The sequence below is a fragment of the Colossoma macropomum genome, unplaced genomic scaffold (assembly GCF_904425465.1).
Source record: "Colossoma macropomum unplaced genomic scaffold, Colossoma_macropomum, whole genome shotgun sequence".
Lineage (NCBI taxonomy): Eukaryota > Metazoa > Chordata > Actinopteri > Characiformes > Serrasalmidae > Colossoma > Colossoma macropomum.
Genome location: NW_023494787.1, coordinates 7499937 through 7521008, shown reverse-complemented (window position 1 = coordinate 7521008; position 21072 = coordinate 7499937). Strand labels below are relative to the sequence as shown.

Sequence of the window (21072 nt, the reverse complement as noted above, 5' to 3'; positions counted from 1 at the left end):
CTGGAATGCTGATCTGACTGGCTGTCTGATGGAACAGATATAGTTCCAGTTTCATCTGTGTTTCTTTGAAATGAATAGAGAAACTAATACTGACAAAATGAATGAGTACTTGAGTATTCAAAGTATTCTTGCTTACTAAATTGTAGTACTATAATTAAGACTGGGCAGTGTGACCGTGTTTATCATTATCATGATTAATTACTTCACAACATGTCACATTTCTGAGCATATTGTGTGTCACCAGTACATAAACACTTCCCAACTACAGAACATAATTAGGCCCAATCCCATTTCTTCTTTTTACCCCTACCCCTTGTTTTCAAGTGTCACCCTAACTCCTTGGAACTGAGTTACAAGGGGTAGTGGTTGAAATCTTCCCCTGTGAATTGAGACCCTCAAATAAAAAAAGAGCATTGCTTCATTAACAGCTACTAGCGCTGCTCTGTAGGCGACCCTGCCAGTCTGCAGTGACCGCAGAGGAGGGTAAAGTTCAGCTCCTCACTGCTGGGCTTTAGATACATTTAGGCTTCTTGTTCGAATTTTCCCGTTCCACCTTAAATGGTGCAGCAGTTGCATTCTGGCGCTTCAGTCATCAATACTGCTGGACTATTTAAGGTGGAACGGGAAAGTTAGCTAGCTACCTACCGAGACATCGGCATGCTTTTAGTGATTTTTGGCTTGTTATGAAAAAAAGGACCGTAATACATTAAAATGACAAACTAAGATAAAACAATGGTTATCGTAACTTTTTAACAGAGATATGCTCACTTTTGTGGGTTTCTTTGGTCTTTTGTTCAGCCTTCTTGCCGGTTTTTCTTTTTTCCTCATAACACTCTGTCTGGAGTGCCTCTGAAAAACCTCCTTTTGGAGGGCCATGTAGCCCCAACGCTTCACCCTACCCCTCTATCTTAACAAAAATTGGAACACCCTACCCCATGACGTGAACGTGCCAAACAGAGGGCTACGGGCTAAGTGGTAGGGGCGAGGGGTGAAATGGGGTTGGGCCTTAGTCCTGGTTAATTAGATTTAGTGTAATGGGTATACAATTAATCAGATTCATAGTTTTTGATAGTTTATAATGTGGCACTACTTTGTCTGTTACAGCTTCCCAGACGTCAGAAAAAAAATACCATGACGTGGTGTATTGTGAAAACTTCTTGAATTATTGCGATGTTACATCTTTACTATATTGCTCAGTTCTAATTATAATATGATTTTACTTAGAACTGGGCGATATAGCAGAAATATTGTGTGGCTACATGTATGATCATTTCAATACAATATTGGAAAAGTGGAAAAATTAACATTCAGAACAGCTTTTAAAAACAAGCCTGTATGGTTGATACATCTTCGCTCTGTTCTCTAATATATCGTCTTTCGTGGTGTCCACTGTCAGTGATCAGAACGAGTCTGTGTGCCGCCTATCAGAGTGAAGTGGGCGAGGAGGAGGCGGGACTTACAGTATGCTATAGACACACCTTTACCCAAATGACTGGTCTTTATTCTGAACTCAGTTATGAATTGTAGGACATTTTTTGGGTTTATTTAAATGTGATGTCGAACATGATAATATGTATTTATCTCAGGATGAAGCCGTTTCAGTGGAGTCACATTCCTGTAGTGAGTGTTAGTCGAGCTGAAGCAGCCTGGTTTAGAGCTGTAATTCAGCGTTATGGCTGTGGGCTCTTTACTGCTGTCTGCTCTCCCTGTTCGGCTGGGTCAGTTCTGGCAGACGCTGAATAAGTTCATCCCACTGTGTCTGCCACTCACGCAGACTTTATTGTCCCACCAATTCAGAATGGCATTTTTAAGACAACTGTGTTTCACACGCCGCTTTCAGACCACATTCAGCGAGCAAAATAAATCCTCAAAGTCTTTTTTTTGTTTTTGTTTTAAGAAAGGAGCAAGTCTCTTTTTCAATTCTTCATTCTTTCCGTGAACAACTGAAAAGATTTCTGTGGAATGAGTGTGTGAGGTCAGCGTTGCTCTGCCCTTCGGAAAAATATTTATGATTTCAAGAAGTGGGAGAGTGTTTCTTTGTCTTGTGTGTGTGTGTGTGTGTGTGTGTGTGTGTGTGTGTGTGTGTGTGTGTGTGTGTCTCTCTCTGGTTGGTTGGCAGTGTGTTTATCTGTGCCGTGTTGGGCACTTGGTAAAGGTCAGTAGAGGGAGCAGATTGCTGTGCCAGTTTGTGCTTGTTCTCCTCACACTAGATTCTTTGTTTTAGCTCTGCAGAACCCGTACGACTGTGTAGTTCTGCACTGCTGGTGCATTTCATGTCTTTCACACATGGGCAGAGTGGAAATGTGTGGAAATCAACCAGTAGCCAAGCTGTTACAGTGCGAAGTGACAATATTTCTGTATTACATTTTATATATTTTACTGTTTGATATAGGCCTAGAATCCAATTCACACAATCAGTATGAACAATAATAAGGGAAGAAAAACATCTTTGCGTAGTTTCAGTTCAAGTTTGTGAAAATTTTTTTTTCAGTCTATTGCCATTTTATCGATCCACCTGTGTCTTTTTCCATGTGCTCTCTTACTGTGAGCCACTAAACACCTTGAAGTCAAGCTAAAATCAGAAAGGGCCTTTGTTGGCTCCTGTTCGTAGTCATAGTGAGCCTGTTTACACCTTTAAATTTTGGCCGGATTTCTTTCACACTTTTCGCTAAAATGTGTTAAGTGTGACCAGGTGAGATCTGATTTTACTTTCGCTTTATAAAGGCACATCAGCTCTTGGCATTTCTGTTTTACTTTGTTTACAATTTCTTCTATTACGATACGAGTCTCCAAGCTCAGCTCGGACACTTCCATTGGCTCAGAGTGCAAGAAGACTCTTCGTTTGAGGAGCTCCAACCTCGTGTGTCCTCCATCTTTTGGTTCACTGTTTATTCCCTCGCTTTAAGGATGCATTTCTGTTCATTAATGTGGTCAAGATCCATCTCTGACCACCTCCGAATGTGATTGAAGTGGTCCATAATCTGTTCAGTGCATCCTGTGAATGTTTACATTCGACTTACTATGTGCTCAGGTGTAATCTGAACGTGATCACCAAGGTGTAAACAGACATATTCAGAGTGATTCATCAAATCATGTAATTCAAGACTAAATTGTTTTTTTTGTTTTTTTTTCCTCCAGAATCTTACATCATAATGTTTAAGCAATAGAACGCGAGAGGTCATGTGTTATTGCGAAATAACATCACAGCTGTGATGTTATTCATGATAACAAATGACCTCTTGTGTTCTATTGCTTTTATACAACAGTTAAATAAATAAAATAAGAAATTATTAAATTGGGCCGTGAATGTGGCGTTTAATGTTTTATAATATGTCACTCACCGGCAGTTCGTTCTCCAGCTCCTTACACTAAATTCCCAAACGGTCATCACCACTGAGCAGCTTTTCAGTCGGCAGCTGTGACAGAAGAACACAAACAACCTGGAATAAGCCAGAAATGAACCCAACACCATTCGCCAAACTAAATGGGCTGTAAGATGCTTTACAGACTGGCTGGAACAAAACAACATTAATACTGATCTGGCAAAAACTGACAAAACTGAGCTAAACTTGATATTGTGGCAGTTTTATGGCTCAGTCTGATTTGGTCAGACTCTGAAGATCAGACTACACGTTTGGCGAATGGTGTTGGGTTAATTTCTGGCTTATTCCAGGTTGTTTAGCTGTTCTTCTGTCACAGCTGCCGACTGAAAAGCTGCTCAGTGGTGATGACAGTTTGGGAATTTAGTGTCGTCTCATCTTCAGAGTCTGACCAAATCAGCTGTCGGTCAAATGTGATCTTAAAAGTATTAATTTTCTGCTTGTGGCAAAGTAAGAAGTAAAAACGTTCAATTGAGCGTCTCCTACATCTGTCAAAGTTGTTGCTTAGCAACGGCATCTCAGCGGCGTGATTTATAGTGTTTGTGAAAAAAAACGTGATGTTATGGTGAAATATCCGCTTCTCAACCAATCCGCTTGCGTGGCCGGAGCTAACTGTTATATAAAATGACTTATCCAAATCTACCACGTCTTCTGATTTTTTATGATGTCATTGTGCACCAGAGGACGGGAAAAAATAATATTAACGAACTATAACATCTCCCCCTCCCACAACACCCACCTACCGTGGAGAGAAACACTCAGCTTGCTCAGAGACCCTCCCTGATCCTGTGCTTCACTCACCAGAACATCACAGTACAGAAACAGAATTATGATTATAAGTTATAGTTTCCTGTTTGCTTTGGCTTCAAGGTCTGACACCAGAAGTGAGAATGTTCCTGAGTTAAGAAAAAGCACACAGGTGGCAGCCTCCTTTAATTCTGGTTGAGGGAATGACCTTCTTTAATGTCACACTGTCATAAGGTATAGCAATATAATTGCAGCCCTGCTGTATATAGATAAGATGATTTTCTGAGGAAAATGGAGGGAAACATATTGAGAATTCCAGGCATTGTTCAATTTGCCTTGCTGGCCTAAATTGCTATGTATCTCTTGTTGGCATCAGGAACAACAAGACCAAACAGATAAAAGAACAAGCTTATCAAGGAGGAGCTCTAAGTGTCTCTCTCTATCTCTGTATTCTAGGTGAATCGGGCCTGGGGAAGTCTACACTCATCAACTCCCTATTCCTCACAGACCTGTATTCTTCAGAGTACCCTGGACCTTCTCACAGAATTAAGAAGACTGTGCAGGTAAGACCACGGTGTCCATATAAGACAGTCTTCTCAACCAGGGGCTTGACTGATATATCGTCAGTACTTTAAAACCACTCACCAACTGCATGTTTGATCAAAGAGAGATCATAATTAGTCCTGTTTAATTGGACTTAGTGTGATTAGATAAGTAATTAGATTCATAGGTTTTGCTCTGTCTCTTCTAACTTATCAGATCTTCAGAAAATGTCATGACATACACCGATCAGGCATAACATTATGACCACCTCCTTGTTTCTACGCTCATTGTCCATTTTATCAGCTCCACTTACTATATAGGTGCACTTTGTAGTTCTACAGTTACAGACTGTAGTCCATCTGTTTCTCTGATACTTTGTTACCCCCTTTTACCCTGTTCTTCAGTGGTCAGGACCCCCATGGACCCTCACAGAGCAGGTACTATTTGGGTGGTGGATCATTCTCAGCACTGCAGTAACACTGACGTGGTGGTGGTGTGTTAGTCTGTGTTGTGCTGGTCTGAGTGGATCAGACACAGCAGTGCTGCTGGAGTTTTTAAACACCTCAATGTCACTGCTGGACTGAGAATAGTCCTGTGGGCAGCGTCCTGTGACCACTGATGACGGACTGGAGGATAAGCCTGCTTAATAATATTTAGCACAATATTGAAAAATAAGTAAATATGAATATTTTGATAATTTATTTTAAACTTTAATAATCTGACAAAACTAGGCATGCAGCTGTAGCCCATCAGAGAAAACTAGACGCTTGGGAGTAGAGCTGATCAATTTGGGGAACATAAATTTGTTTTGTCAGACCACTGTTTAAATTATTTTCACTAAGTTAAGGTTCAGGCCAGTTTATTTGGTCAGGTACATCAAAATGTCCACATTTCTGACTTGAAAGTAGTGCACATAGTGGTTTATGTTATATGTGCCCTCAGTCAAATGGCTGGGCTTTTTTCCCCCAAAGGTCACTTAGAAATTAAAGGGGCTGTGGGTTTTGGGGTTTAGTTTACAAAAAATCGAACTGAATACTGAACTCAGAATTAAAAGCAGCATTGAACCTGAAAAAGAGTGTGTCGTTACAGCCCATAAGTGGTGTTAAACACAGGATGAAATTCTTTAACTGCAGTATTTTGTTAGAGGGACAAACTTCTGTTTGATATGCTCTAAATGGAAAAGCTTTCACTGAGTTTTAAGAGTTTCAAGACATAAAACGTCAAAAATCCTGCCCGCCAGAATCAAAAATCACATTAAACCCTAAAATATGTGTATTTTTACACCTCTGTCATTTAATATGTCGGTTGATATTTTCAGTTACTGCAATTTTTAGCTTGTTAAAGTATCTGTGACGTTTCCGTGATGGTCAGACATGTTTCCCCTCTTCAGACTTCAGCAGTTCCTTTTTCTTTTGGAAGTCGTCCAGTCTTTCACCAAAAAAAATACTTCTTGTATTTTTAAAAAATGTAAAAATGTTTCTTTCCTCTTTCTCGCTTTAGGCTGTTGTGGGTTGGATACTGTCTCCCTTTTCTGGCAGTTTAAAATTGTAGATTGGATTATAAACATTTCTTTCTGGCTCTTGTTATTCCTCTTTCACGCCAAGTCTGTGGTTTTGCAGTATTGAGCTGATATAAAACGGTTTATTCGGGAGTCCAATAAAATTCCCTCTCTGTTTCATGCTTAAGGTGTCCCTCGAGCTAGAGTGAATGCTTGCTTGGAGCCGGCCTCGCTGTTGAAATAACATTAACACTGACATTGGCTCACATGACTTTTATTGTGCAGTGCAGGTGTGGACCAGCTTCTGTTTCCAACATCGTGACCTGACCTGAAATGCTGTAATAGGCGTTTAAGTGTGCCTGAGGTAACCCTGTAACCCCTGGTTGTGCCTGACAGACATATGTAGTATAGATCATATGTGGGGCTCAATTCATCCATTTACCTCCATTTTAAAAACTTTGACTCAAAGTTTCCTTTTCAGTGAAACTGCAGTGATGCATGATGATGCACAAAACAGCCTGATGGACATGTGCTTTTATATTTTATGCTACGTAGTGTTTTAATATTTTTATATGGTACATCTGCTAAGAATTAAGTCAGGACAGTAGACATTTGTTGTAAACACATACAAGCATCCATATGTGCAAATACAGGGTGTTAATTCAATCAGCTATAAAATTCAATAATTCAAGAAACCCCTACAGTCAGTTTTGAGGTAGACATCTCCTAGCCGTGTGATCAGTCATGGATGAGCTCTGCAATATCAACTAAGGAAAAGTAGAATAGAAAAGAAAAATAACTAAAACTAAAGAAAATAAAATAAACCACTACAGCTGACAACCGTAGAAAAGAATTGTAGACGTCGCAAGTAATTGCACTCGTCTTAAATAATGGACCTTTTTCACAGTCACAGCATCGTCACATCCGGCTGTAAATGCTAGCGCTATCGAACTTCCGCCTGCACCGTTTAACAGAGCGGCCATAGAGGGTCTCCGGTTTTCAGCATCCCTCAAAAATCGTCACCCTCAGCGCGGTTAATAGAAGAGCAGTTTGCATGTCTGGTAGTTCACCACATCACACATCCCTAAACAGGTTTGCACTCACTGCGCTTTATTTTGGAGGCAAAAAACTGCATCAGGTTTAGTTTTTACTACTCAGTCCAGGTAAACATCAGCAACGTTAGCAAGTGCCCTGAACACCATAACCAGCACAGAGACATGGCGTCGTATTTCTACAGTTACAGTTACTAATCACCAAGTCACAGTGGAGAAGAGTCAGTTTCTCAAAGTTTTTAGTCAAACCTCTGTGACGACCATCTCCAGGATTTTAAACACACCAGTGAATGAATGTTTGTCTTCATATGTGAGTAAATCTGTCCTGCTGTATAGTCCGTATTCACTCTACAGCTGTTTTACTGTTTTTTTTTTTTGTTTTTTGTTTTTTTTGATCAGCTACCTCGTTAAATGTGACACATGATGAGCGGAGCTTTTCAGCTGAAGTTGAACATTGTTAAACTTAATCGAGTAGAAACTCAAGTGAGGCTGTTTAGTTGTATTACTGGTGCATTAGGAACGCAGCAATGATTTCTGGCAGTATCAGCCATTGTGTACAGTACGACCGGAAGCAGTTTAACGCTACTATTTACTCTTCCAACAAACTTCCAACAAACACGGAAGTGTGAAAATGGTCTATTGTGACCAGGTGATTATGTAAGAATTGTGACAGGCCTAACTGTCCATGCTTATAGAGTACTGAACAGCTGCATGTTTTATTACGAAGAGAATATGTAGTCATATTTAATAGGAATTAGTGCCCAACAGTGTGTGAAACATCGGGAAAAAAATCATTGTATTCGTAATTTTTAATAGACTGAATGTTGTATTCAAAAAAACACTATCATTCAGCCTACGTCCATGATCAGAACACATGCAGCAGTAGCATGTAGGTTAGGCTAGCACGCCCCCTCTTTCCAACTTCAACAATCAGTGCAGCCCACTATTAAAAATAGTTTACAGAAAATAGTGCAGTCCAACTTAGAAAACTCTACCTAATGTATGTGCAGCACAGAAACTAGAGCACGCGTCAGGCTCCAGTCCTTGCAGGTCACAACACTGCAGAATTCAGCTTACTGCCTCATTAAACACTCCAAATCAGCTCATCAGCTAATTAGAAATGCTTTCACGCACTGAATTCAGAGCGTTAGATGAGGGTAAATGTTGATCTTCGCAGTACTTTGGCCTGGAAGTTCCCCCTTTTTCATGGCTGCACTGGAGGAATCCATCTGTTCTGTGTGGTCATCCTTTAATGAGAATTAACCTTCCTGAGTGATGTCAGTCATGGGGTTGACCATTCCACTGCTGTAAACTGATTTTATTATACACTTACTCATGTTTGAATCCAGCCCAGCTCATTCCTCATGTCTGCTCTAATTGCTCCTGACATGAAGCACTTGGCCTCCTGGCTGCTGTAGTTTTTTTAACCTCCCTCCGGTAACTAATTGCACCTGACCGCAGCATGACCCGCTGCTGTTCAGCTATACCTCCAGCAACAGGATGTCATTTATCAAACCTAGAGTTTCGCCCTCCTGAAGTTTCTGAGCTCATTTATGTGCCCAGACATCAGCACAGCTGAGTTCACTCCAAACATATTAATGTGACTGGGGCTGCAAAAAACGACTGTTGTGATATTCAATCATTCATGTGAATTAATTGAATAATAATCAGTTAGTTGGCTTGTGACAGCATGAGCTGCCAAATATTCAGTAGATCTTTAGAGTAACTGCTAAAAACTTCCCATTAAGAGAAACTGATACGGCTTATAATATTCCAGTAACTAAAGCAAGTAAAATGACAAGATGAACTTTAGTGATGTTTGTAAGGGAAAGTTGGCTCTTTCTTGCAAAACACAGTCTGGTGCAGACTGTGCATCGAGAGGGAGTAGTTTGGTTTGTCAGAACCAGGGTTAGCATGTAACAAAGTATGAATATTGGGAATAAGTTTTCAGAATGCAAAAATATCTGCATTCAGTCCAAGTTGCATTTTGTAACTGGAGTATTCAGAATACAGTTACTTTTTACATTTTTAGGAGAATAACTTTAGAATACTTACCCACTGAATGTTAAAAAAATATACAATATTACAAAAAAAAACACTGTCAGTGTTTGATTATGAATTATTTTAGTATGACCGCACATGTAGCAAACATGTTTGTTAGAGGAATTCTAAAGAGAATCTCAATTAACAACCTGTTTACAAACACTGATGTTCCTGCTAAAGCCTGAGTAGACTGATAAATCAATGTGATCAGTTATTAATCTCAGTGTTACTGAGCTCTGCTAAAGCCTGAGTAGACTGATAAATCAATGTGATCAGTTATTAATCTCAGTGTTACTGAGCTCTGCTAAAGCCTGAGTAGACTGATAAATCAGTGTGATGATCAGTAATTAATAATGAATGAGCCCATTCACAGCCCATCCTCCCCTACTCAACCTGCTGCCTACTTCGGGTTAAACTGTTGACTGTAGGTTGAACTTAACAACGGAAGTATTTGTTGATTTTTGTTTATTTATTTAGTTTTTTATTGTCAGCTTTTATTGATAATGTCAAATAATTGTTTCAGCCCTAAATGTTAAAAGGTTGGCCTGCTTTGTTTTTTTGACCAAAATAATTGAATTTTGTTGGATTGCATGAACACTTTGGCTCATCAAAGCACTCACAGAATCACTAAGATCAATCAGGATACTCATTTGCTTATTGTGACCTTCTGTGATATCAGAATTGCAAGGCATATATTATGCAACCCTGGCTAAACGCATTAAAATGCTTTCGCTTCTGTGTATTGCTGATGCTAATGCTTTTCTGTTAGTGCCGCTGGCTGTGGTGTTATTGATTAGTGAAATATCTGGATTGCTTTAGCACAGATATACTAATGGGAACGTCCTATTGATGAAATACTGTCAGATCAGCAAGATGTACTGGCTGTGTTATTTGAAGCAGGTACTTGATGAGCTTGATATACAGAGACTAAACGATGTGTCTGCACAGGTTTTACAGATTGATCAGTCCGTGTGATTGTCTTCATGCCACTGCAACAGCTTCAGTGGAAAAAGTCAGAGAAGCTCTGAGATGGAGAATACAAACTGTTTGTAATACAGCTGAAAGAGCTTGAATCCACAGAATGAACCCCAGAAGCTCTTACAGGCCCATCACAGTGATTGATCTGTAAATAATTCATGATTGCTGGGCTCCTCTGGTGAACATAAAGCTTAAATGTTTTCAAACCACCAGTTTAGAGCGCCTCATCATCGTAACCTCTCAACTCCCTAATGCACCTACGCTTTTAAGTAGGGCTGGTCCAAATTAACCTTTTAGACCCCAAAAGAATTCTAGAGCACTCATGAAATTCACGTGAAGCCCAGCAAGTTATGAGACACTTGTTTGGCCACCACAGAGCTGAAAAACTGAGATCAACAGAGATAGCGTGCCTGTTAGTCAGTTTAGCTGATTCCTATGAAATATAAGCGACTATATGTACACATGTAGTAAAAAAACTGAATTAACTTGCCGAGTCATTAATCCTGTATGAAGTGTGTTCAACTATTATTGTACCTTTCATATTCACCTGTTATTTCACTCATGAGGGGATTGAACTTTCACTCGTTATCCCATGTGATTGATAAGGTGTTGCTATGGCATCTTATGTGGCTGATAAGGTGTTGCTATGGCATCCTATGTGGGTTGTTAAGGTGTTGCTATGGCATCCCACGTGGTTGATAAGGTGTTGCTATGGCATCTTATGTGGGTTGATAAGGTGTTGCTATGGCATCCTAGGTGGGTTGTTAAGGTGTTGCTATGGCATCTTATGTGGGTTGATAAGGTGTTGCTATGGCATCCTATGTGGGTTGTTAAGGTGTTGCTATGGCATCCCATGTGGTTGATAAGGTGTTGCTATGGCATCCTATGTGGGTTGTTAAGGTGTTGCTATGGCATCCCATGTGGTTGATAAGGTGTTGCTATGGCATCTTATGTGGGTTGCTAAGGTGTTGCTATGGCATCTTATGTGGCTGATAAGGTGTTGCTATGGCATCCTATGTGGGTTGTTAAGGTGTTGCTATGGCATCCCATGTGGTTGATAAGGTGTTGCTATGGCATCCTATGTGGGTTGTTAAGGTGTTGCTATGGCATCCCATGTGGTTGCTAAGGTGTTGCTATGGCATCTTATGTGGGTTGCTAAGGTGTTGCTATGGCATATTATGTGGCTGATAAGGTGTTGCTATGGCATCATACGTGGTTGATAAGATGTTGCTATGGCATCTTATGTGGGTTGATAAGGTGTTGCTATGGCATCCTATGTGGGTTGTTAAGGTGTTGCTATGGCATCCCACATGGTTGATAAGGTGTTACTATGGCATCTTATGTGGGTTGCTAAAGTGTTGCTATGGCATCTTATGTGGCTGATAAGGTGTTGCTATGGCATCTTATGTGGGTTGATAAGGTGTTACTATGGCGTCATACGTGGTTGATACGTGCTAATATGTGTGTGTGAGTATGTATGTCAGTCTGTATGTAATGTCTATGAGGGATGGTGTGTGAGTCCTTTGTGACTTATTTTTTGTGGCCATTCGCTCCACCATTCATTTCCTATGGAGAAAGAAATGGTCTAAACAAAGGCTGTACAGTTTGTCAAGCCAACTTAATTTTTTTAATAGTAGTGTTGAGAACAAGCATTCAAGTTTAAAGAGTATTCGAAGCACGTAAGCATGCAGTTCAGCCCAGCCCTTTTTTTTAAGTAGTGTATTTATTAGGAAAACTTCCGCAGTGAAGAGAAGATGGTCGCTTTAAGACCTCAGTGTTGGAGTATGTGGGATATTTGCATTGTCTGATTCTATGCCAGTTGATGCAGATCCATCCCCTGTAGTGTGCTAGAGCTGAAGGCTTTCGGCAGGCTGTGTGGAGGTGGTGGTATGGGAGAGAAGCGTGGTGGGAATGGCATTCACTCACCGCCCACACTGCGGCCTGGCACCAGTACACACTCCAGCAGGCAGGACTATTTCAGGACTTTAGCTGTGTGTGCGCAGTGGCATGCCTGTCTTTGTGCTCATTGAGAGCAGTAATTATGCTGTTTATGTGAGTCATTTAAAGGATTGGCACCTACTCTGATTGAAGCTGTGGGTGAATGAGTTGATGATGAAACTGGAAGAGAGATATGTTTGGAGTGGTAGTGAGTCACTTAATATCAACCTGAAACCAAAACAGACCTTGTTTATTCTTTTTTAGTTCATGTTTCTGGTCATGTGAAAAACTTCCGTCAAAATGTAATGACTTTCGCCCCACCTCTAAATAGGGATGGGCGATTAATCGAAAAGTAATCGAAACAGACATTCAGAACCTCTAACTGATGTAATCTCGCCCATGTCGGTTAGTTCAATGTTTTTTAAAATTCTGTTTATCCTTTCCCCCCTCTGTGTTCATGTACTGTCCCCTTAAAAACTTACTACCGCACGTGTCGTCATGTGACTCCGCCACGTCCACTCTGCGACATGGAAGCTAAGGCTACATTCACACAGCACGTAAAAGTGGCCCAAATCTGATTTTTGTCTGTTCACATTATATTTTAAATGTGATCTGTATGCGACATCAGTCTGAACAGATCAGCTCCTAAACTGACCCCACATGCGCAAAAGAACAATAATTCACGTGGCTCATCCTGAGGTAAACAGTCATTAGTATGAACGAACGCCAGTCGCTCCCAGAGTTTTCAGTGTCATCTTCGCCAGCATCACAGCAGCCATCATGCAGCTTCACTGACTGACAGCTGGGCTCCTCACCCAGAATGTGTTTGAGCCGTAAAAAGCACACGGCCACTTCTTTGGTTCGCGTCCTCGGATTCTTTAAACTTTGCTTTCAGACTTTTACCTGTTCTTTGACGCTGCAGCCTCATTCTCCTACGGCCGCGTTCGGTCATTTCTTTCAAAATCTCTTCAAACACGGAGGGTTTTAGATGAGTCTCTTATTTTTTTTTGTATAGAAACATCAGTCTAAATGTTTGTGAGGTCTCAGCAGCGCAAAATTATGACGGATGTGGAGTTGGATTGACGTTAAATTTGTGTGAATTCCGATCTAGCTGTTGAGACGATTTACATTAAGATATGCAGAGCATATTTACAGTACAAATCTTGTCAACTAATCTTGTGAACTAATGAAGGCAAAAAAACAAAAACAAAATAATCGTTCATTAATTGTATTTGAGGTAAAACATTCAATTAATCGTGATACCGATTTGAGGTCATATTGCCCAGCACTACCACTAAACGTCTCCTGGTAGTTGATCCTGTCATTGTACAGCGGACAGGGAAAAAATAATATTAACCAATAATATCAGCTAGCTGTGTATCTGTCAGGAAACCCTCACTGAGAAAAGGAGACGGACACATCAAACAAAGAAGCGGAACAATGGACTGACCACCCCAGAGTCCAGACCTCAACACCACTGAATGTGGCTGGGATTGCTTGGATCGTGAGAAGCAGAGTGACTGAACTGTTTTGTTTTCAGTTTTGTTTTCCTGATGCTGAAACATGAAAAACTTGCTGTTTTGACTGGAAGTTAAGTAAATGAATGGCGTTCTCTGACTCTGCAAAGTCCTGTTCATGTGTCAGGTATTTTAAAGTGACTTCACATGCGGCTCAGCCAGTGAGATTGAAGAACCAGAGCTCAGCCAAGGATGAGAAGTTTTTCATCACTGTTGTGACACACTGCACTGCAGCAGCCTGCAAAACATTGTGTGATACTACAGCACATTTATATAAAGGGAGTTCCTAAAAACATTGAGTTCAGAGATATACTGCCACAGAGCGCATTGTGGGATTGCTTTGTTTTCGCCAGTGTGTTGTTGAGAGAGAGAGAGAGAGAGAGAGAGAGAGAGAGAAAGAAAAAGAAACGTGCTTTATGGTTGTGTTGACAGCTGAGGGTTTGGCAGTCCAGTGACGGAGCCAAGTTTCATCAGAAGCCTCATGCCTTCAGGCAGACCGAAAAGTGCCAGGCTCTGCATGCAGAGAGTGGGATGGGATGATGTTTGTGGAGGATAATAAATGGAGAACGGAGCATTTTTTTTTTATCTTGCTGTCTAGATTAGCACCAGCTGTTAAGGATCTAATTAAATTGAATTATACTAAAAAAAAGTGTTCATAAGAGCTAATAAATTGATATTGGCTTAACCGCACAGAAGGTTCAAAAGGCTGTGGTGGCTGATGCTTGTTAGAATTACATTACAACTGTCTCATAATCACGATTACTACATCATGACTAACTCCCAGTACAATACGCATCACAATTACATGGGGGAGGGAAATATGACTGTTTTATTGTTAGTGTGATTATATCATAATACACTTTTCAGAGTGCATCATTGATATCGTCAGTACTTAAAGACACTGACGGGCTACTTTCATTAAAAACTGAGCATAATTATTGTTGGTAGTTTAACTGGATATTAACGCACTGTGGGTTGTGAAACACTGAATAAAAATAGGTTGTTGCTCTCGCTGTTTCTGCCCTGTAGGTTCTATTTTGTCTATTCCACTTTATGGAAGTCTGGAGGGGGCATGAGCTGTTGCTATAGTTTTCTGGTTTGTTATCTTGAGATAACGAGATGAGTAACTTGCTATTTCAAGATAAAAATTTTATCTCGAGATACGTAACTCGTTGTTGAACTTTATTTTGAAATAACTATCTTGAAAATACAAGATAAATAGCTTGCTATTTCAAGATAAAAATTTTATTTCAAGATAAGTAACTCATTGAACTTTATCTTGAAATAACAAGATAAATAACTCGTTATCTTGATTGCAACTTTGTTTTCTTATCGTCACAAGATAATTAACTCATTATCTCAAGATAACAACTGTGTTTTCTTGTCATCAAGATAATTAACTCGCTATTTTAAGATAACAAGGTAAGTAAATTATTTCAAGATAACTGTTTTAATAAAAAAAAAAGAATTCCGGTACCAACTTCCTAAAATTCAGAAAAACTAAATATTGTTGTATATCATGTATTGTGAAAATGCCTTGAAGTATTTTAATATTTTTGCCTTATCTCCCACACCTATGATTATATTATCATGACTAGCTCACGATACGATACTCTAGCTATAGATAAGTAAATATTAGAGATAAATAAACGTCAAAGCAAGAGTTCAAAGTAACAAAATTATGAAAAATAATCGTGATGCCATGATTAGCTGTAGTATCCGTAAAGCTGTCATTGAAATATTATGCACATACACTCACTGAGCTGCGTCCGGCCCCAGTGTTTGAGCCAAGTGGCTGAAGTGTTCAGGGATTCCCAGACAGATTAATTGAACTGAAGCTAATGAGCCTGTACTTTCTGCATGGCTACAGTTGCCTGTGTGAGTTTACTGACCAGAATGGGATGCCTGAGCGCTTCAGTTGGTCTTTTCAGGCTCTGGTCTGATGACTGAGGTTTTGGCCTCCTCCCTTTACTGTGGCATGGAGAGAGCAACAGACAGCCCGAGGAGTGCGTGTGTGTGTGTGCGCCTGCGGACTGGGCGTGTGTTGAGCCTCGAACACATAGTTTCCTGGCCCGATCAAGAAGGGGATAAAGAATCAGAGACTTCTCATGCTTCTCATATCAGCACCAGCATGGGCTTGGGATGTAAGGAAGTGATTCAGTGCCTCATAAAGTCTCAAATTATACCATAATTTGGTCTGATTATTTTGGTACAATTCATAAAAATACACAATGCACAGCTGTAGTTTACACAGCAGTGAAATATAGAAAATAAAAACAGTATAATACTCTCAAATTATTAACCGCTCACTTTGTATTAACTGCTTTTAATGCAGTTAGCATTAAAAGTAACACTTGTCTGTGCAATCATTTACTGTCTTTAAACCCTATATTTCATTGAAAACAGTACAAAGACAACATATCAAATGTTGAAACTTTTATTGTTTTTTGAAAAATATCTGCCCATTTTGAATTTGATGCCAACAGCACATTCTGAAAAAATTGGGATGGGGGCAACAAAAGGCTGATAAAGTCATGTAATGCTAAAAAAAAAAAACGTCTGGTGGTTAATTGGCAACAGGTCAGTAAAATGATTGGGTATAAAAAAGCATCTCAGAGAGGCTTTTCAGAGTCTTTCAGAAGTAAAGATGAGGAGGGTTCACCACTCTGTGAAAGACTGCACGATCAAATAGTGCAACAATTTAAGAATAGCGTTTCTCAACATAAAATAGCAAAAAACTTTTGCTTTTCATCATCTACGATATATAATAACATTAAAAGATTCAGAGAATCTGGAGAAATCTCTGTATATAAGGGACAAGGTCAAAAACCAGTATTTGCTGGCCGTGATCTTTGGGCCCTCAGGCAGCACTGCATTAAAAACATGATTCTGTAGTGGAAATCACTGCATGGGCTCGGAAACACTTCTGAAAACCACTGTCTTTGAAAACAGTTCGGTGCTGCATAAATAAATGCAAGTTAAAACACAAAGAAGAAACCATCTATAAACAGGATCCAGAAATGCTGCCACCTTCTCTGGGCCCGAGCTCATTTAAAATGGACTGAGATTAAGTGGAAAAGTGTCCTGTGGTCCGACAAATCAACATTTGAAATTCTTTGGAAATCATGGACACTGTGTCCTCCGGACTAAAGACCACTCAGCTTGTTATCAGTGCACAGTTCAAAAGCCAGTATTCATGATGGTGTAGGGGTGCATTAGTGCACATGGCATGGGTGACTGGCACATCTGTGAAGGCACAATTATTGCTGAACGATAGATACATGTTTTGGCAACATACGCTGCCATTCAGATGACGTCTTTTTCAGGGAAGGCCTTGATTATTTCAGCAAGACAATGATAAACCACACTCTGCATGTATTATAACAGCATTGCTCTGTAGTAAAAGAATCTAGGTGCTAAACCTGCCTACGGTCCAGACCTGTCACCACTGCTAGCATTTGGCACATTATAAAATGGAAAGTATGACAAAAGGAGACTCTGAACTGTTCAGCAGCTGAAATCCTGTATCAGTAAGAACAGGAAAACATTTAACTTTCAGAGCTACGGCAGTGTCTCCTCAATTCACAAAGGCTTACAGAGTGTTGTTAAAAGCAGAGGTGATGAAACACAGTGGTAAACATGCCCCCGTCCCAACTTTTTTGGAACGTGTTGTTGGCATCAAATTCAAAATGCGCATATATTTTTTTCAGAAAAACAATAAAATTTCTCAGTTTCAACATTTGATATGTTGCCTTTGTAGTATTTTCATTTAAAATATGGTTTACGTGATTTGCACATCGTTGCATCCTATTTTTATTTACATTCTGCACAGCGTCCCAACTTTTCTGGAAATGGGGTCGTAGTATAATAGACCATGAGTTTCTGATATTCTAAAATGGATACAGTAGAATCACCACCTTCATTTCAAAGCGTCATGATGCATTCTTTCACGCCTTTCGTGAGTTGTCCTCAGTTTTGTGGCGGTGTTATTGCATGTGTACATTTTTCTCTTGCACAGTTTATGTTGGCCGAGATGGGAGCTCAGTTACACAGTGACGAGAGTGGAATTATCGGTGTGATTATCATCATTATGTCATTGTGCAGACATTCCTATGTGAGAGAGTCATGTAGGCAGTGTGTGTGAGGCAATTTATGGGTTTGGTCACACACCCTCACTCCGCTATGCTGCAGAGTCAGTGAGTCACTGCACAGCGATGGTTCGTTTTTGGTCTTGTTGACTGACTTCAGCAGTAGAATGTCTACAGGTGTCTGCAGGTGTCTACAGGAAAAGCAGCAGGTGTCTTTAACTCTTACTCCACCAACCCTGCATTTCTCTCAACGCTCACAAAAAGAGGGGAAAAACTGACGAGCTAAATGAACTACGCTAAAAATGGATTTTGATGGGCTCAAATAGGTGCAGCCTATCAGCCCAACACAGGCACTTTAGAAGTGTTACTTACATGCCTCCTGACACTATATGGTATACTGTCATAGACATGTTCCCTAAGGAGGTGAATTTTGTCAAGTGAATTTCTTCAATGATTAATTTCGCCTGTACTTTTGTCCATTTTCATATATTTCGCAGTCTTTCATACAGTATCAGAAATAGGGTCGAAATGTTCAAGTTTTCCAAAAATTAGGAAAGTTTGACAAAAATTTTCTAGTAAATTGGAATTTTTGATAACCAATTTAGCTTCTATCTAATGTTTTACATCAGGGGTGTCCAGTCTTATCTGCAAAGGGCCGGTGTGGCTGCAGGTTTTCATTCTAAACAAGCTGAAGCTCACCTGATTCTACTTGCTTTAATCAGTTGGTCTTAGTCTTCAAACATTTCATCAGGTGACCTCCTGCTTTGTCACCTGCAGCCACTCCGGCCCTTTGCGGATAAGACTGGCTACCCGTTTTACATTGTCATGTTGAAGAACCATGATATGTCTGAACTCTGTCAGAGTTTATAACCTGTTTAAAAAATGAAGCATTGCGGAAATGGCAGGGTCAAGCTAATTGTACACTCGTGTAGAGTTAATGGAATAAAAATGTCAGCATCATTTATTGAATAGACCACTGTAGTCGTGTCGTCATTTTGTAGTCGGCGCCATGCTCTTATGGCCTTATTAGGAGCTCCGGGTCTAAGCCTGATTTCTCTATGGTTAGAATGAATAGGGTTTTTGACAAATCGCCTCTTTTGCACCCTGTGTTAAATAAAAAATGTTCAGAACCCGGTAAGTTTTGTCTTGTGTACATTCTTCTCTCGAATACTGGATCGTCTGAATTACGAGGTTGTTAAAGAGTTAAAATATGAATAGTGCTACATGTGAGCTAAAGCTACTGCGCACTTCACGTCATTAGACTGGCAGCCTCTCTAAGCAGGTTTTGTCAGTGTACATTTCCATGTACAGACTGAGGGCAGATGAAAAGAAGTCAGAACAAAACAAGCAGGTTTCCCTGCAGTTCTCTGTTCTTCATCTGATGCTCACTGAAACACGATAGATCTTTCCGTTCTGTTCATAGCCTGTACCTGCACTCAGGCTAATCCAGTACAGACTCAGGTTAATATTACTGCTGACCCCCAGATCAGCTGATCTAGGCTATCAGAATATCCCGCTTTTAGTTCGACTTTTTCTGTTCCACCTTAAATGGTGTGATAGTTACATTCTGAACTGCTGCACCATTTATGGTGGGACGGGGAAATTCGAACAAGCAGCCGGCGAAAAAGAAGCTGACTTCAGCTCCATGGAGGGTTTGAAAAGTTAGCACAGCTCGTCAGAGCACCGCCACAGCCCGCCTTAGTTTTGTGTATCTTAGTGACTTCAAATTGATGCGCAGTAGGTACAAACATGTACTTTTCACCTGGGAAAACTTATTTAAGGTGCACAATTGGACCTTAAAACCACTGTTGTACCTTTGAGGGAACGTTTACATTGTTTGTACCTTGATGAATGAAAAATGTACCTGCAGAGAACCTTTATTTCTAACAGTGTAGCATGTTTGGAGACTTTCCATCAAGTTGGAATTAACAAAATGCGGAAACCATTTTTAAAAAATAAATAAATAAAATTCTGTGTTTGCAAAAATCAGCAATTTAAAAAGGACCAGGTATGAAAATCAAACAGTTGGGAAAAAAAAAATCCATTCATATAATAAGGTAGCACAACTCATCAGAGCACCGGCATAGCCCACCTTAGTTTCATGTAGCTTAGTGACTTCAAATTGATGCACAGTAGCTTTAGCTTGCATGTAGCAATATTGGTATTATAGCTCTTTAACGACCTCGTAATTCGGAGGATCCAGTGGTATTTGGGAGAAAAGTATACACAGAACAGAACATATCGGGTTCTGACCATTTTTATTTAACACAGGGTGCGATAGAGGCGATTTTTCGAAAACCCTATTCATTCTGGCCATAGAGAAATGTAGCTCAGACACGGAGTTCCTAATATGGGCATAACGAGGACTACAGAATGGCGCACGACTACAGTGGTCTATTAATCATGTTTGGTATCTGCTAACTGACTCTTCAGCTCTCCAGCTAAAGGGTTCGAGGAGAAATAAGTTACGATGCGACTAGGATAGTAACATCAGCTGAGGTGAAGAGGACCTCATTTGTCTGTTTATGACTTTGGAGTAACACTTTTTCTGTATAATTCTCAAGTAAGATGTCATCTGTTTGTGGTCTGGATTCAATGTACTACAGTAATCCAGAGCAAACTCACTGCACCAAACAGTTGTTCTATAGATGCGTAGGCCATATAGAATCAAACAGAACATTGTTCAGAAAAAGCCCGCACACTTTAAAACAAAAAAAATAAAAAAATAGTTTGAGCACAATCTTTAATAGAGAAAAAATGATACAGAAATAATATACACAATTTTTGTAAATGTTTTGGTTGCAAAAAGAACTTCAGTATAAGCATCTTTAATATCGTACAGTAATGGTAAGTTGTGGAGTGGTGCTTTTTGTCGGACGCTGCAGCTTCACACTCTCAGTTCGGGGTTCGTTCACGCCAGTGGATAGTTTAAGTGCACAGTGGAAGTGCGAGGAGGAAGTTGTACTGTGTGTGCCCGTCCTGCGGTTTCAAGTGAAGTTGTGTTCTGACAGAACCTGGTAAACAGTGAGAGTGACTTTCTGCTTTATTTATAAGCTTTTCCAGCACGTCCAGTCTAGAGCGGTCACAGTCTCTTATATTAGTAAGTGAGTAATCAACTTCAAGCATGAATGATAAGACAGAAGTATAACATCATGATACTTCAATACAGTTTTACAAAACACTGTCAGAAATAAAGGTACTAAACTGTCACTGGGGCAGTGCCCCTCTTGTCACTGGGGTGGAACCCTCAAGGGTACATCTCAGTACCTTTAGTCAGGGAACATAACT

The 21072-nt window shown here is 40.1% G+C and overlaps 1 protein-coding gene across 3 annotated transcripts in view; it reads left to right on the top strand.

Moving 5' to 3' along the window:
• sept7a (septin 7a) overlaps positions 1 to 21072 on the top strand; it is an 80591-nt gene that overhangs the window by 26374 nt on the left and 33145 nt on the right. For all 3 annotated transcript variants that reach the window (XM_036566006.1, XM_036566004.1, XM_036566005.1), the window contains exon 4: positions 4584 to 4690. In XM_036566006.1, coding sequence (XP_036421899.1) covers positions 4584 to 4690 — 107 coding nt within the window. The remainder of the gene's footprint in view (positions 1 to 4583; positions 4691 to 21072) is intronic.